Genomic DNA, 17640 nt, shown 5'->3' with positions numbered 1-17640 from the left:
AAAATCGATTTCCGTTCTATTTTATCAAATCAAGTATAGTTGATAGCTTTTTTATAAATCATTGTTAGTTTTATCATCAATTATTAAAGGTTGAATTAAAGTGAAAATGATGACCAGTTTAGTCTTTTTTTGAGATTTCGAGGTCTGAAAGATAAGATGCATAGAAATAAGTCGAAATGTAGTAAGTGAAGAAACAGAGTGACAGATTGTATATATGAATTTTTTTAGAACAGCGTCAGAAATTTTATGTCAGCGTCAGAAATTTTATGTCAGCGTCAGAAATTTTATGTCAGCGTCAGAAATTTTATGTCACAGCCAACATCTTCCTGGATCAAAAAAAGATCCAAAAAAAATATATATATTGCAGAGTGAAAAATATTGCGGCCTTACTCCTATCTTTTTGCAAGTAAGAGCTAACTCAAGATTAAGATAAAGTTCAATTAAAAACATTTTATTTAGGAAAAAGATTAGTGTTAATGCCATTAGAAAATCAGTGATGACGGACAATGTTTGGGTCACAAGCCTAATGTGGTTTAAGGAAAGAATGCTTGATCTTTGAAAAACATGAGTTCTTGTTTAAAGATTTAAGTATGAAAAGTATAGTAATTACTCTGCCATATTGAAATTACTAATATTGCTCAGTAAATTTTCTTTTTAACGTTTAATCATTTTTTAATACCATTTGAGTAAAACCATTATCTTACTTGAAAATCTGTTTGCATGCAGAGCCAACCGAAATAAGAATGCCATCTCTTAAAGGGTTATTGATTTCTGTCATATTAAACAATATATTTTGATATTTTTTTTCCGCTAAGCAAAATTTTAAGGAGTTTAGATGAAAGATGATTTGGTTTTGGATTTATCATTGAGGAAAACTTGGTAACTTTTATGTTGTCCCATGTTCCAGACAAAAACGACTTTACTGACTATTTGATTGGAACTGAACTGGTGAATTGTATGATAAATTACATCGAGAGTTTGAATGAAAAAGATTCTTCACAGGAAACTTACTTTTTGCTGCTGTTGATGTCTTTTTCGTCAATTACTTCGTCAATTAAAAAATAAAAAACTTATAGTTTATATCAACTTTCTTCTTACTTTTGAGGAGCTAAACTAATGAACAGAAGAAAAAACAAGTTTCATATCCTCAACAAATGTAGATTCATAGGTTTCAAACGTTTGGTTTACACTTTGTCAAATCAAGCGTTTTTCTGTTCCATCCATAGAAAACAGCATGAATAGCTTACAAAAATTTTATTTGGGTTGTTTCATTTAAAAGTGAGACAAAAAAATTAAAATTTTCTCCCCACCCTCTAAAATATTCATTAAATTTTGACCATGGACACTTCCCGGTGGGAAATCGGCTAGCGAATGGCTAGCGACAAGTCGTTACGATAAAGACAGCGATTTGGCCAAGAGGATCGCTACCTTAATTAGCAAGCGGATCGCTAGCTTATTTAGCTAGCGATCCGCTTGCTAATTAAGGTAGAGAATAGCTAGTTAAAACTCGTAACAATAACTACACTTTTAGGCTAGAAAATATCGGCTAGGCTAGAAGATATTCCTGAAAAAAAGGCATGCTATATTTTTCAGGGGAATGAATTATAACCATTGAAATAAGATTGCATTTATAACAAATTAAATACAAAATGTTAAAACTGGTTTCAATAAAAAATCATAAATGTTAAAGTCATTATAAAATGTTAAAAGAAAATTTATGAATAATTTTTAAAAAATAAAAAGTCATTAACAACTAAATGATTTTGCTTAAATAAAATTAATGATATTAAAAGTTAAAAACATATTAGATAAATAAAATAACTAAAAAAAAAAAAGGTGAATAAATAATAATAAAACAAATTTAAAAACTAATTTAACTGGAATCACTAAACGAGTCAGTGTTTAATTTTCGAATTTTTCTAACAGGACTGTTTAAATCATTTGTTAAAGAAGAATTTCTCTTTCTTGTTACGAAATATTGATCTTTAGATTTTTTCAAGTGTTTCGCAATTAAGGTAGTCATACTGGATTCAGTGGCAGTTGGAAATAAACAGTAAGCTGCATCAAAAATCAAACTTTCGACTGGTCATATAAACCTACGCTTTTTATCTGCACCAGCTCGATTGATGCTGCAACATAGCTTGTCTTTAATGCAAGTTTTTAAAGCATTTTTCAAAAAGTCACTTACATTTTTCCCACCAATTTGGTTCATCTTTCTGCAAATGATATCTTTATCATTAGAGTTCTTTTTTTTTTTTCAACTGAATTTGCTGGTAAATAATCTATATTTATATTTTCGTTATTACCATGGTTAGTGTCTAAAAGTGAACGTATGGTAAGCTTTTGTTTCCAACCCACAAACTTTTCTGTACATGGCATTCACTATAAATTGAATGCCTTCAGCAGTATTGGGTTCAACATTTGCTTTCAGAATAAAGGTATTTATTTGGTCTATCCCATTTTTTTGAGATGGTAAAGAAAAGGAAGAAGATGAATGCAATAGTGGTTGAATTTGTGAAACAGACTGCAACTCTGATGGAAACACTGTCTGTGTAACTGGTGAGTCATCTACTTGATCCATTGAGGCAGAGACACACAGAAAGTTCTAAAACAAGATTAACAATGATTATAAATACTCTTAAATGATATAAAAAATCTATCACATATTCAATATATGACATCAAACTTTTTTTTTTCAATTCTTTTTACCCAATTTTTAGACTGGTTGTAGGCTATTGACTTAGCTTTAAGTGTAGTAACAGATAGCGGCAAAAGTTTTATTATAATTAATGTTTATTAGTTTTAAAAGAGCTTCCATAGCATTTCAAGTCAGGTTATATCTTAAATAAAAGTTTAAAAGCTTTTGATTTATGTCGTAGCATTTTGATGTCATGCTAATGTCATTGTCCTTATCAGAGGACTCATCTGAACTAATTACATCGCTAGACTCAAATGATATATCATTATTACAACTTGCATCACATTCATAATCGTCAAGTATTTTATTTTCGACAGCTTCAATGTTAGCATCTTCAATTAGAGATGCTCTAGCATTTTCAAAACTTTTTCGACGAGCTGTTCTTAACGACCTGATGAACTAAAATTGTGCAAATATTCAAACGTTCGGCATTAAAAAATAAAGTAGTACAGAATTATGAAAGCTCGAATTTCGCAAAGAATAGTTCTTAATTACAGATTTTAAAACTAGATGGAATAGTCTATTAGCAATGCTCGAACGTTTTTACAAATTAAAGTCATGCATTTAAAAATTAGAAAAAGAAATGAACAATTTTTTCAAAAATGTTCATTTCTTTTTTAATAAATGAAACGTTATTTACGTTTTTTATTAACGTCTTTTTTAATAGATGAAGCGTTATTTACGTCTTTTATTAACGTCTTTTTTAATAGATGAAACGTTATTTACGTTTTTTATTAACGTCTTTTTTAATAGATGAAACGTTATTTACGTCTTTTATTAACGTCTTTTTTAATAGATGAAAAGTTATTTACGTCTTTTATTAACGTCTTTTTTAATAGATGAAGCGAAGTTAAGATTGAAGAAGAAATGATTCTGAGAAACCAATGAAATCAAATAGCCTCAATGAATACAAATAGCCTTGTACAAATAGTCTTATTTGTAGCCCAGGCTACAAATAAGGCTATTTTGTACAAGGCTATTTGTACAAGGCTATTTGTAAACAAATAAAGTGTAAGGTTGTCGGGAAGCAACCACAACGCGCTGGTGATATGATGATCTGCAACAACTAATAAATTAGCTTTGCTATCTTCTTCGTTTCTGAAAGTTTCAATTAAGTCTTTACCAAGTTTAATTGCACGTTCTGCACTATCATTTATAATTAGAAGACCAGTGACAATTTTTCTGTCCCATGTAATGTTATTTTTAATAAATCAAATAAAAACCAGCTTTCAGGACCAGTAAAATCTTCAATATTTTTTGCTATTTTTGTTTTTTTCATTGTCAGTAAAAATTTCGGAATTCAGTTTCCCCATCTTATAACTGGTGGGCTTCGCTGTTTGAGCTAGTTTAAGAGTTAGTTTTTGTGGCTGATCTGCAGGTAAACATTTATAAGCAAGATAGATAACCACAAATTTTTCATGTAAATACCAATTGTGCTTTTTAAGTTACCACCAACCATTGATTTCTGGCTCGTCGTCAGACCTCCTTATGTACATGACTGATATCTTAACGCATTTAATGATTTTTTTGCTCTTGTAAGACATGAGTAAAAAAAGAGAAGTAGAATTCCCTCACCATCACAGGAACTTGAAAACTTACTGTAAATATTGCTACCAAAATCTATGAACTTTATTATAATACCATATGTTTATATATTTACCATATGGAGATGATCCAATATCACAATGTATTTTTTAAAAATCATAATCGAAAATTATTCACACAAAAAAAAATATTAACATAAATATCTAACAAAACATATCATTTTGAACAACCTCGATTATTCAGTTTTTCATATTTTCTCTCTCATTTTAAAGTTGAATTTACAAATGTTAAATTCGATGAACATGGCAGATTTACAATTATTGAATTGAAAAATTACTCTTTTTAATCTATATTACATTTCTTCAAAATTGGTATAATAACTGGCGAAGTCCGTCTTTTTTTCTTAAGATTTCAAAATACCCTTTAGTTACATTTTAAGAAAATGTAAAATATAGTTTTTCACATTAGATATACAAAATGAGACAATCGAAGCAATACATGGGTGGTCTTCAAAAAATATTGCAAAATCGCTAATTAAAAAGCACCAAATATTTGGGAGGACGTCGGTGCCAAATTTAATAAACTTTCTGTAAAGAAAAGAGCTCAACTATAGGAGAACATGAAAAGAGAAATTACAATAAAAATTCTGTGAATTAAAATTGTACAACGCAAGTAACATTTTAGGGGGTTATGCCTGGAGTGGTTTATTACCGGGATTATTCCCGTAAATAAGAATCAATGTTAAAAAGACACAAAAAGGTAATCTAAATAAAAAAAGAATTCAACTTTATGAAATAACCATAATGCTTTAACTGGGTATACTCACTATTGTCATGCTTGAAATGTACACTAGTTATCCATGCGTACACTAGTTCTCCAGGCGTACCAAACAAAATGACACCGCGAGAAAAAATAGTAAAATCAAAATAATAAATGTATTGATAATAGTAAAAATACTAATTATTCATTGTTCTGAAAAATACCTTCCATTAAAAACATTTTCATTAGTTTAAATAAAGTCAGCAAATATTGAATCACTACGAATTTCACACGAGCATGAGTGACCAAAGGTAAGTAAAACGCTGCTGTCTTTGTACTGTACTGTTTTCGTTACCATATTTGTTACGCATCCACCTTCACCCATAAAGCAGGTCTCAGAAAAGTCCGTGTTCTGGCATGTTACGTGAGTATGATCTCGAGGTGAGTAGCTAAAAAAGTTTTTTATAATGATTATTTTATAAATTCCTTATAAAAAAAATATCATGCACAAATATTCAGAAGTAGGCTTTTAAAAGATATATTTCTAAATATATATCTTAATTTGCTGTTACAATGACATGTAAGAGAATCAGGGTTTATTCAAAAAGCTTTTGCATCGTTTAGCTGACATGAAATGTAAAATACAAAAAATAATGTTGTTTCAAAATCATTCATCAAAACTGTAAAACTACAAACAGCTATTATTACTTCTTTTCATTAAAGAAATCCATTTCAATAATTGTTATAATTATAATTGATTATAATTAACTGTAATAAATTATAATAGTTATATGTGCATTATTTTTAATGATAAAAGTATTTCGTTAAATCCTAGGGTTAGAAGTAATATAAGATTATAATCTGGTTGAACTGATCTATAAGGGGATTACCTGCCAGGAAGCTGGACTTGATGTACACATTCTCGGCAAGAATTATAATATAGTTTGTTAGGTCGAAGGGTTTTTTTTGGAGTACAGCAAGATGAACTCCCATCGCAGTATTTTATAACTGTTCCGGATGGTAAACCTGATGGACTAGTCCAAGTAGAAGCGCGTTTATATCTGTTTTCAAGTTGGTCTTTCTTTCTGGTGTCATGTTGACCTAATATAAAATAATTTTAAATTTGAACTGTTAAAAATGAAATTAAAAAACTTTTAAAAGTTGTAAAAAAAACTTTTACCTCTTAGGATATCCTTATATAGCGATTTATGGAGCGCTGCCTAAAAATGGATATATATATATATATATATATATATAAATCTCCGTGTATAATTACGAATTTAAAAACGTTTAACCGTTCGCGTTTTAAAGTTAATTTTGGGCATGACGTGCAAAGCACAGGATGCTACTTAACTTTCTGCTCTTCCCTGCTCCCCCCTTCCCTTCCCCTTTACTCTTACTTTACTTATGATGGAGAATTTTACGATGATAAAGAATCGCATTAGAGTATTGTCTCAAAATAAATGTGCTCCAATCAGAAGTTGATTTTGTTTTCAAATGTAAAACACTATCAATAAAAGAATTTTAAAAATAATTCCAAAAAGCTTATAAAAGAATTAGAAAAAAAATGAATTGGTAAGAATCTAGGTAGAAAAAATGTCGTGTAAAGATTAAACGTGATAGGATTTCCATTAACATAAAATTTATTATAAAACTAAAAAACCAAATTGTAAGAAATTTTATAAAGTGTCTTTTAAACAAAATTAATTATTATTTGATGTTGAATATTAGTGAGTTGTTATATATTATTGTACTTTCACCTTCAGATTATAGCATTGTACTTTGACTTTGAGGCTTATGTTTTAATATGATTCTTAGCATGAAATTATCTTAATCAATTATAAAAAAAGGAAGAAGGAGGTGGGGAGAGAAAACCAAGTTGCGCTAAACTTGATGCAAAAGTTGGTTAAAAGAAATATTTCCTTGCATTGGTTACGTCTTTTTAAAACTGCATTTCAAAAATTTATTCGTAACATACCTTTTTAGCTTCCATCCGAAAGTATTCCTCTCTTGATGCTGTTTAAATAAAACGAGCAAATAAAATATTAAGAGCAAATGACATTTTAAAAAACGGGAATATTACATCGCATTTTATACATTTTCATACACTGTAGTAAATATAACATGTACCCAACAATTAAGTAGCCTCGTGAAGGCGTTCTACTAAAGATCTCTTTTATCTCGGAGTTTTTTATATCGTATTAATTAAGGGAAAGTATATATGAAGACAACATTTAGAATAAAAACAAAATAAACTAACTTGAACAGATCAGTGGGTTATCAAGTAACAGCTTTAGAAGCTTTGCACTTGTCTGATCTATTTGAGTGCTATGTCTTCTGTAGCATGTGGTGTTAGGGTAAACCTTTGTGATTTCTTGAACCTCAATTTCTTTTTTGTGCAAAGTTTCGCTGTAAACTCCAACAACCAAAAACAACATATGCAGTATACGCAACATTTTAGGGTTAGAATTAACAGAATCACTAAATAATTTAGGAGTGGTTAAAGTAATATAAATATATTAATAACAATTTCATTAAATAAAAAAAAAGTAAACAATATATTACTAAGCTACCTTTTAAATGCTAACTTAATGAAAGTAGATAATATTTTTAAGTATTTTTCAAATACATTGTTTAATTGTCAACTCGGTTGAAAAAAATGTATCAACGCACTAACAGAATAAATAAATTGGGTCTATTCCCCTGGAACATATGTGCTTAAAGTTTAAACATTATAAACGATTGTTAAGTGATGTTTAAACTTTAGACATGACTCTGATTATTATCTTGCAGCTCAACGGGAAATGTACTAAGCTCACATGCCAATCACAATCATGAGAATTGTATGTAAGGAAACAGAAAGAAACATAAATTTTGGTGGGAGACGGGTGCCGGCTCTGTAGCTTATGATAAATAAAAGTCATACTTTTAAATTAAAAAAATTGGAAGTAACTGCTTTTCTATTTATTAGTTTGGTTTTTTGCATGTAAAACTAAAAAGTGAATTCTTTCAGATTCCAACTGAAAGTAAATAAAAATATACAACAAAATGTGCAAAGTTAACTAACTAATAAATAGTAAATAGTAAAAAAAAGCATTTGAAATCCGGCTCTTTGCTGCGTAATCTTTAAATATACAGTTCATATTAGAATATTAAAAAATGCAGATATATGGTAACATATTTATATTATTAAATTGTCTGCACTAAGTTGTAACCAAATAAATATTCTCATGTAAATTGAAGCATCTTTTAAATCTCAAACCCTTTTATGTAAGTGTTCTAGGTTTAAGCTGTTGTTAAATTTATTGCATTGTGGGAAAGGTCAATTTAATGAAATGGGAGAATAAATTCTGAACAGATTATAAACTGTAGAAACTCTCCGAGACTCTGTCTGATTTTTGTATTTTTCAAATCTCAGCTATTATTGGAAAACAAAAACATTTTTAGTATCTTGAAGTGAAAAGATTATTTGCTTAAAATCATTCGTATTTCAGAATGCACTTTAGACTTGAGGAATTAAATATCAAATGATAAAAAAATGCATTTCAGAATAAAGAGACACCATTTGGTACCTAAAGAGTTAATGTTTATAAATAGAGATAACTAAAAAGAATAAAAGAAAACGATATCTTTAGGTCCTCAAAAAAACATTAGTTACAACGAAATATGTATATACAATGGTTTCAATAAATAGATGAACTAATTTTGTTAATTCTTTTTTCAAAAACATTACGAAAAGGTAATATAATATTTTATTGAGGCATCGTATATTGTTGTTTTGTTTTTTGAATTTTTTTTTTTGAACTGTGGAATCTCTGTTAAGCTGTCTGATTTTTGTATTTTTAAATTTAAACTTAAATTTTTAAATCTACACTATTATTGGAAAACAAAAACATTTTTAGTATCTTAAAGTGAAAAAAAAAAAAAAAAAAAAAAAAAAACACAAGAAAAAAGTTTTTATATTACTAAAATGCTGCTAACGAAATGATTACTTTTTTTTTTATTTGTTCAGTTTTATCAAGTGCATATAAAAGAGCGTCCTGGAGAACGATGTAAAAAAAACAACCTAGACACACTGTTTTAAATTGATTTCCGTTCTATTTTCTTATCAAATCAATAGTTATTCATTACTTTTTTATAAATCAACGTTAGTTTTATCACCAATCATAAAAGGTTGGATTAAAATGAAAGTGACGACCAGTTTAGTCATACTTTTTATGAGATTTCGAGGTCTGAAAGATGAGATGCATAGAAATTTAAGTCGAAATGTAGTAAGTAAAGAAACAAAGTGGCAGATTGCATGTATGAATTTTTGAGAACAGTGTCAAAAATCCTATATTACATCAAATATCTTCCTGCTCCAAAAGGTCAATAATAAAAAAAATAAATTACAGAGTACGGCTTAAGTCTTACATTTCTTCAAGTAAGGGCTAAGCCAACGTTAAGATATAGTTCAGTTAGAAAACATTGGTGTTTACGCTGTTATAAAACCGAAGATAATGAACAAAGTTAAGCTCACAAGATTTTTTAAGTTTATGATTAATCTTTGAAAAACTAAAGTTCTTGTTTAAAGATTTAAGTATGAAAAGTATGGTAAGTGCTCTGCGATTATGAAATTATTAATACTGATCAGTATATTTTCTTGTTAACGTTTAATCATTTTTTGACGTAAGGCTTTTGAGTTACCTGTAGAACAGCACGCAGAAAAAAAAACTCTTTTCTCCACACGCATGTAAAGTAATATAATTTTGATTGTCAATGCAGCAAGTCATTCATATAGTATCTACCACATATTGGTCTTTTATCAAATCAACTGTTCTCTCTATTATTTTATACCACATACCGGCTATTATTCAGTTTTATGTCGTAGCATTACCACCATACTGTCATTTACTCAGTTAATTATTAAATTTGCAGCAACTTATAAAAAAAATGCAAAAGTGCAAATTACCAAAAAACTGCGAAATACCAAAAACAAAATTTATTTATTCTGCTAAAAAAAATTAAAGCTTTGGTAAACCAAAAAGATATTGCGTTGTTTACGAAATATGAACCAAAGTTTCCTAAACCGTTAAATAAAAATGGTAACATTTTATTTTAAACAGTAACCTAAAAATAGACATTTTTTCTTTATAAAAACTTTTCAATTTAGGCAAATAATTCTCAGTATATACATGTTTTTGACATTTCAAGAAACTGTTGTTAAAAAACAAAACGATAATACATACCATTCGAGTAAAACCATTATCTTACTTGAAAATCTGTTTGCATGCAGAGCCAACCGAAACAAGAATGCCATCTCTTAAAGGGTTATTGATTTCTTTCATATTAAACAATATATTTTGATATTTTTTTTCAGCTAAGCAAAGTTTTAGGAGTTTAGATGAAAGATGATTTGGTTTTGGATTTATCATTGAGGAAAACTTGGTAACTTTGATGTTGTCCCATGTTCCAGACAAAAACAACTTTACTGACTATTTGATTGGAACTGAACTGGTGAATTGTATGATAAATTACATCGAGAGTTTGAATGAAAAAGATTGTTCACTGCACGGTCGTTCAAACTCTGTTAATAAGCGACAGGTTATTGTGCGCAAGCGCAGTTGGAATTATGAAAATTTTAGAACTTTCAAAATGGCTACGGACCTTCGTTACAGAATGAATTTTTAATTAACGACCAATTTTTCAAAACTTATCGTGTTTTTTAAAATCGTCTACGTTGATAACTAGCTTTTAGGCTGTTAGTAGTGTCTCGGTAACTTAATTTTATTAAGAAGTAAGTAAAATGAAAGGGGAATATTATTTGATGATTGAAGAGAATCTACCTAAAAAAACTTTGGCGCTACTGCAGTTTCTCCCCCCCCCCCCCCTTTTTTTTTTTTTTATGATTGATTCTGATAGAGAATTTTATGCTGATTCAGAAAAATATAAAAACATAGACCTGAAAATTAATGGAAAGTGCTCTAATTCGAAGTCAAAGTTGTAAAATATCCCACTAAAAACCCTAATATTCGCCATTTTTTTTCAAAACGATTTCATTTTTAACGAAAACTAGTTACCGTTACATTGCGCAATAAACAGACCTGGTTTCCATTAGCCTTTGCATTACTGTTTTAAAGTATTATAACGAAATTGTTATAACGAAATGAAATTAATGGAAGATTTCAAATAAAGGTTGAAAGTAGAATTTGAGCATGCAGACAAACTGATGAATAATTATCATTGTATCGTACGCTGGTTTTTTTTTATTAAAAAAAAATGGTTTGAAGGTTACTATTTCTAAATTTTACATGTGATAAAACAACAATGAACTAAGTTTCAAAAATTCTTCTTTTAGGAAAAAAAAAACTGTTGATTTCTTTTTTAAAAATTATTACAAAAGTACATTACTTGAAATATAGTTTATTCTCTAATAAATCAAAAAACGGCTATTTTCATTGCCACAAAAACTTGCGCAAGATAAACATACTTTAACAACTTTTTTAACGTAAAAACCATGCTATTAATGTATTGCTTTTGTCAGCAAAAAGATCAAGGAGGTTTAATACACAGGAGACGGCATAACGTGACTTTTTTGAAGCCAGTTTTGAAATTTGGCCGCCATCTTGGTTAACCCAAAAGAATTTCGCGGAACTTAGGATTTTATTTAAAACTTTGTTAAACCAAATCAAAACATTGCAATGATTGCAATCAAATGATTGTATAATTGGTCAGTTTATGCTTGGTAACTTATTCTATCATGTAAAGAATTATTTGCTAACTGATAGTCTTCTTCAGTTCATTTCAATAACATTCGGAATATTGAAAAAGACATTCAGATAGCTGTATTTCAACATGCTACCAACAGAGACTGTATTTCAGATACACGAAAGATTCTTGTGAAAAGAAAACCATATGTTTGTGAGTTGAAACAAGTATGTATTTACATGTATATAAGATAATAAGCTATAACTTAAGTGTATGTATATAAATGCATATATATACATGACACTATCATAACATATATATATATATATATATATATATATATATATATATATATATATATATATATATATATATATATATATATATATATATATATATATATATATAATAATTATGTATAATAATAATTATATATATATATATAATTATTATTATTAATATTATTATTAAGTTGCAACTTTTTCTTAGCTTTATATGATTTATACTGAATAATAATAAAATGATAAATATTGATAAACAGATTTAAATTGACATGCCATCTTGTTCTGCCTATGGGTGTACTTCAAGAGATTGTACTGGTGGCATTACATTTTAATGTTATGTAAATGGTTGATACAGAGAGAAAGTTTTCCAAAGTTTTCTGCAAAGTATAAAAATGAAAGTTTATAAATTCATATTTTGATATTGGTGAGGTTATAAACACAGCAATAAAAGATATCAAACAAACGACAAATTTTTACTACTGATCTAAAATAATGACAAAGTTATAAATAAAAAATCATATGTAGTATATTTATTGCAAAAAAAAAAAACTCACATATAATATATTTATTTCAATAAAAAACTATTGATTTTTCTGAAATCCCCCTTCCAGAATTGACAGTGTTTTTAAATGGATGTCTTTTACTACCCTAAGTTATTCAAAAGAAAATAGCTTACAAATTTGAAATTTAACACAAAATTTTTTTTGTGTTAAATTTCAAATTCATAAGCTATTTCCTGGTTTGCAAGTACTTTTCAGCGTACCAGGTACTGGTATGCTGAAAATTACTTGCAAACCAAGCACTGGTATTTTGTTCTGCCCATGGGTATACTTCAAGAGATTGTGCTGGTGGCATTACTTTTCATAGGTACAGTAATTTTTTTTTTTGAAAAATAAGAGGTTTATTGGGTTGTAATAAATACCCTTCAGAAAAACAGTTTATTGGAACATATAAAAAATTGCTGGTGCATAATGATATTCAAGATATTCTTTGTGGAAACTGTTTGCCATTGAAAATTGTACCTATTTTGACTGCTTCTAGTAAATACCATAACATTGAAAACATTTATGTTCCTTCTGTTAGTGTTTTGAATAACTCTACTAGCAGAAATAGGATTATTGAGCTACTAGAAAACTCTGTTACTGATTATGATTATTTTTTAGTTCCTGATGCTAGTTGTTTGTCTACATGTTCACAAAGTATTGTGGCTTGTATTGCAGGATTTGCTGTATTTAGGGGAAATTCTGGGGAATTCGCTACACTGTGAAACATGTATTTCAGCGCTAAATACAAGTAGCAAACAAGAGCAATATGCATTAACTTGAAAACAAAATCATGACATTTGCATTTTGTATGAAAAGTTGTTCAGAATCAATGTAGAACACAACAGCAATGATTCATTATACTTGTCAAATGTAAGATGCCATGCATTTTTGCAGTCAGTTTATCAATTCACAAACGCTTGCTTTTATTTCCACAAGAAACGTTCATACTGTGTAAAACATGGTGTCTGCTAATTTTGTGTTGACATACAACTATCTGAATGTCTGTTTCAGTATTCCACATATTTTGGAATAAGCTGAACCAGATAATCAGTTAGCAAACAATTGATTGTAACATAATATAACCTCGAAAGTATAACTGGCGAATTATTTATCGACTTGTTGCAATGCTTTGATTTCGTTTCATCTGTGTTTTCTCCATAGTTCTGCGCAAAATATAAAAATGTTTTGGGTCAACCAAGATGGCGGCTGACTTTTAAAACTGGCTTCAGCGCGTTTCATATAAACGTATATACCGTACCGTCTCCTGTGTATTAAACCTCCTTGAAAAAGATCATTAACTTATTATTTTCAAAATGGCGAATATTAGGGTTTTTAGTGGGATTTTTTACAACTTTGACTTCGAATTAGAGCACTTTGGCGCTAAAACACTTTCGCACCTCCTCCGAACTTACAAATTTTAATTGCAGATTCTGAAAGATCGTCGTTTAAAACGAAAAAAAATGGTATTCAACAACAAATTTCATCAAAGTAAAGGGCTCTAACTCAATCTCGAAGTTTTGAAAAAATACACACAAAAACGCTAATATTCGCCATCTTTTTTAAACTTAACCTTATGTTTATTGTTTTACTTATGTTTTGTTTGTAAAACTGTTTTGCTTATTAAATAACCTGGTTTTTATTGTCATCACGCGTTATATTAATTGTTAAATTAAGTTATTAAATTAATGTTCTTGCGCAAACATCGTTGTTTTAAAGTCATTAGTTACAAGTCATTAACTTCTTTATTTTATTATTAACTACTACGATTTTGCAATTAAAATAACGAAATGTGCAATGTTTTAATTATACCAAAATTAGTTTGTTTTAATAAATAAACTTAATATAAGTTCTTATAAACTTCAAATTTAATTTTTTGCATTGATTAATGATTTTCTCGTCTTTTATTAAATAAATATAATAATAATAGTTTCATGAAACAATTTTTTTCTTATCAAAATTAATAGATATCAACAACTTGTTCCCAAAAATAAAAAAAAAAACCGTGTTGTTTAAATCTTTGCGCCCACATGAACTCTGCCAAGTAATCAGGAATCATTTCTCGATTGGAAGAACTGAACATTGCTTTGAACTTTGATTTACTTCTCTGCCACATTGCCTCAACTCTATTTGTTGTAACTCCAGTAATAGGGTCTACAAAGTGATATGTATGGTTGACTGTTCCATGTTGATAGCCGTGCCCTGCCAAATTTCCATACGCAGCCCACATATCGCTCCATATCACAGTACCAGGCATTATCCATTGTCTAATGATTGGTATAAGAGTGGCAGCGTCTCGACGTTCAACAGGTATAAGGAACCCTTCTTTTGTGGTAACATCATAACCGCCAAAAATCCATTGGTCTTCAACAATTCTTCCACGATTGTATTTCCTTTTTGTAAATAAGGACTCGTCAATTTCAACAATTCTGCCGGGACCACCTAATTGAACTGGGTTGTTCAAGAAATAGTTAACAGCTATGTCTCGACAAAACTGATTCCAATCTACGACCGTCGATTGACTAAAAATTTCTAACTCTTTTCTAATATCTTCCGAGGACATTCCTCTACTTCTTCCAGCACTACGTGTCCACAAATAGGTAATTCCAATTATTTGCCACAGTTCTAAATGAGATCGTTCAAAGAAACTACCAACCCGTATACTTATAGTTTTTCTACAATGTTTAAACGGACACCTCCAAGTTATTTTGTCAACAGATCGATTATATTGTTCTTCATTACATTGCAAGTTGCAACGAGGACAAGTAACATTTTGAGAAAGCAGACCAAACTCTCTACACCATCTAACGCACTCTTCTTTGTTCGTTTTAAATCGAACTCCAATATTTACTAAAGAAATTTTATCGAACTCAGCTTGTGTAGGTCTCGCCATTGTAATATAAAAACTTAGTAAATAGAATTTAATTTAGAAAAATGTTAAGCTACGTACATTTAAATTATATTTCTTACTTTTAAATTGCATTTTATTACAAAGGCAAAATTAAAAACATTTAGGCTAATAGGAACCAGTCTTTTTTAAAGTAGAGTTTAAAGGCTATTAAAATTTTAAAAACGAAGACTTGGAACAGGAAAAATCTTATCTTGCGAAAAAAGATGGCGAATATTAGCGTTTTTGTGTGTATTTTTTCAAAACTTCGAGATCGAGTTAGAGCCCTTTACTTTGATGAAATTTGTTGTTGAATACCATTTTTTTTCGTTTTAAACGACGATCTTTCAGAATTTGCAATTAAAATCTGTAAGTTCGGAGGAGGTGCGAAAGTGTATTATCGCCGCACTTTCCGTTGATTTTCAGGCCTATGTTTTTATATTTTTCTGAATCAGCATAAAATTCTCTATCATAATCAATCATAAAAAAAAAGGGGGGGGGGGGGAGAAACTGCAGTAGCGCCAAAACTTTTTCTTTGATTTGTTTACAAATTTGGAAGTCTTTTTACATTTTTTTTGAGCGGTAAAACTTAAAAGTTTTTCTACTTTTACTTATATGAATCTTTTAACTTTTTATTACTTATAAAAAATCTTAGCACTCAATTTTTTTTCTTGTTCAAAATTTACATCTAACCATTGTCCTAAATTGATAACATTTTATTTATATCGTTTGTGAAATAAAAGTTGTCCTTATGTAAAAAATTTGACTAAATGTTTCTAATAATTTTAAGTAAAATCTTTTACTTTATATGCAGTTTTTTATTGATTTATTAGCTTAATTTACTTCATGAATATAAACACTACATAATGCATGTGGTTAAGTTTGATGGTTATTTACAAGAACTATCCAAAAAGTTTTATTATTTTTAGATTATTACAACAACTTTAATCTTATTTACAGGGTCTGTGGATATTTGGTTGGGAAAAAAGAGTATTCTATTGGAATAAACCAAAAAAATAACATTGAAACATGTATTCCATGTCATGTTGCCAGGTTTAGAGAATGTACACTCATCTAAAATTTTTCAAAACGTTTCGATACCATAAAGAATGTGATCAAAACAATGAAATCAACAACACTTCATTTAAATATGAACTGGAAAACTCATTGTGATGAATGCTATTGTTGTCAGCAGGTAGAAAAACTCAGTAAAAGTTTAAATGTTACTAAATCACTAAAATAAAAATAAAAAGCTTATTAGTCGTCCTGGCATTGTTAAAAAAGTGTGGTCATCTTCCATGATTGCTACCATTAAAAAAAACATTGTGACAGCACATGACTTGGAAATAGATATTGAAGAACTAAAAAAGGAAAACAATCCTCATTTACAGCTTTACCAGTGTAATTTTTGTGGTAAAATATCAAAACAACCAGCAACTCTAAAAAAATGTGAACACTTATTTTGTTTTTTCTGTCTTGTGGAAAATATAAAGGTTAACCAACTCAATGAAACATTATGTCCAAAATATAAACAGCTTATTTTACCTGAAGATTTGATATCCAGTACTAAAACAAATTCTCTTTTAATTATGTTGACTGTTGCATGTATATGTAAAAAAAAAGTTTAATTCAATCAAAGAATATAATTTAGATATAAATCATAAGTGCATCTGCCTTGATAAATCATTAATAATAGTACAATCAGCCCCATTGTTATCATCATCATCATCATCATCATCATCATCATCATCATCATCATCATCATCATCATCATCATCATCATCATCATCATCATCATCAGTATGTTGAAACTTGTTCGGTAATGCAACCTTGCGCTTTTATTCCAATTTAACGGCACGTTGCATTACCGAAATTTCAATGTTTTGTTATAGTTTACAGGAAAAGTTAGGGTGATGGTTAAACTTTTGTTCTGATATGATTTTAAACATTAATAGGAGTCAATCACCCCTAAAAAAGTAATGATCACCTTTATCATATAACCCCAAAAACATAATTTATCATGAATTTTTGTTTTGGTTAAACCGTCTATAACTTGTTACTAATTATACTTGAGTTATAACTTTCATGAAAAAACTAAAAAAACCATAATTTTTATTTTGTAAAAATGTAATAATGGAAATAGGTGATGAGTTCCCTTACATTTGGTATGAAAGATAATAGAATAATTTACCATCGAAAAGGAATACAATTTTAACTGTATAATGAATATGTTAAAAA

The 17640-nt window shown here is 28.8% G+C and overlaps 2 protein-coding genes, 1 long non-coding RNA gene and 2 pseudogenes across 5 annotated transcripts; 2 read left to right on the top strand and 3 right to left on the bottom strand.

Moving 5' to 3' along the window:
- Positions 1–1816: 1816 nt before the first annotated feature.
- LOC149882233 (uncharacterized) lies at positions 1817–2671 on the bottom strand (annotated as a pseudogene).
- A 2493-nt stretch (positions 2672–5164) lies between these two features.
- LOC149882232 (uncharacterized) lies at positions 5165–10681 on the bottom strand. 3 transcript variants are annotated; one of them, XM_090066921.1, is made up of 6 exons: positions 10256–10681; positions 7263–7483; positions 6981–7018; positions 6183–6222; positions 5893–6103; positions 5165–5451 (listed from the first exon to the last, which is right to left on the bottom strand). In XM_090066921.1, the coding sequence occupies exons 1-6, from the start codon at positions 10414–10416 to the stop codon at positions 5253–5255; spliced, it is 870 nt and encodes a 289-aa protein (XP_089923047.1). In that variant the 5' UTR covers positions 10417–10681; the 3' UTR covers positions 5165–5252. The 3 variants fall into 3 exon arrangements, with proteins under 3 accessions (XP_089923047.1, XP_089923050.1, XP_089923049.1); XM_090066924.1 differs by having other exon boundaries at positions 10231–10347; XM_090066923.1 differs by lacking the exon at positions 10256–10681 and adding an exon at positions 9689–9789.
- Positions 10682–11434: 753 nt separating this feature from the next.
- On the top strand, positions 11435–13699 carry LOC149882231 (uncharacterized). The gene is made up of 2 exons (XR_016445304.1): positions 11435–11916; positions 13137–13699. It is a non-coding gene; the product is annotated as an uncharacterized LOC149882231 (long non-coding RNA).
- A 776-nt stretch (positions 13700–14475) lies between these two features.
- On the bottom strand, positions 14476–15754 carry LOC149882230 (uncharacterized). Its single transcript, XM_090065913.1, has one exon. The coding sequence runs from the start codon at positions 15406–15408 to the stop codon at positions 14476–14478; it is 933 nt and encodes a 310-aa protein (XP_089922039.1). The 5' UTR covers positions 15409–15754.
- A 741-nt stretch (positions 15755–16495) lies between these two features.
- On the top strand, positions 16496–17211 carry LOC149882229 (uncharacterized; annotated as a pseudogene).
- The last annotated feature ends 429 nt before the right edge of the window (positions 17212–17640 follow it).

This window comes from Hydra viridissima, unplaced genomic scaffold, assembly GCF_058129835.1.
Source record: "Hydra viridissima isolate aposymbiotic clone 2 unplaced genomic scaffold, HvirCarnegie_v1 scaffold_11, whole genome shotgun sequence".
Taxonomy (NCBI): Eukaryota; Metazoa; Cnidaria; class Hydrozoa; order Anthoathecata; family Hydridae; genus Hydra; species Hydra viridissima.
Note: the sequence above shows the minus strand (reverse complement) of the source record. Positions and strands in the feature narration are given on the sequence as shown.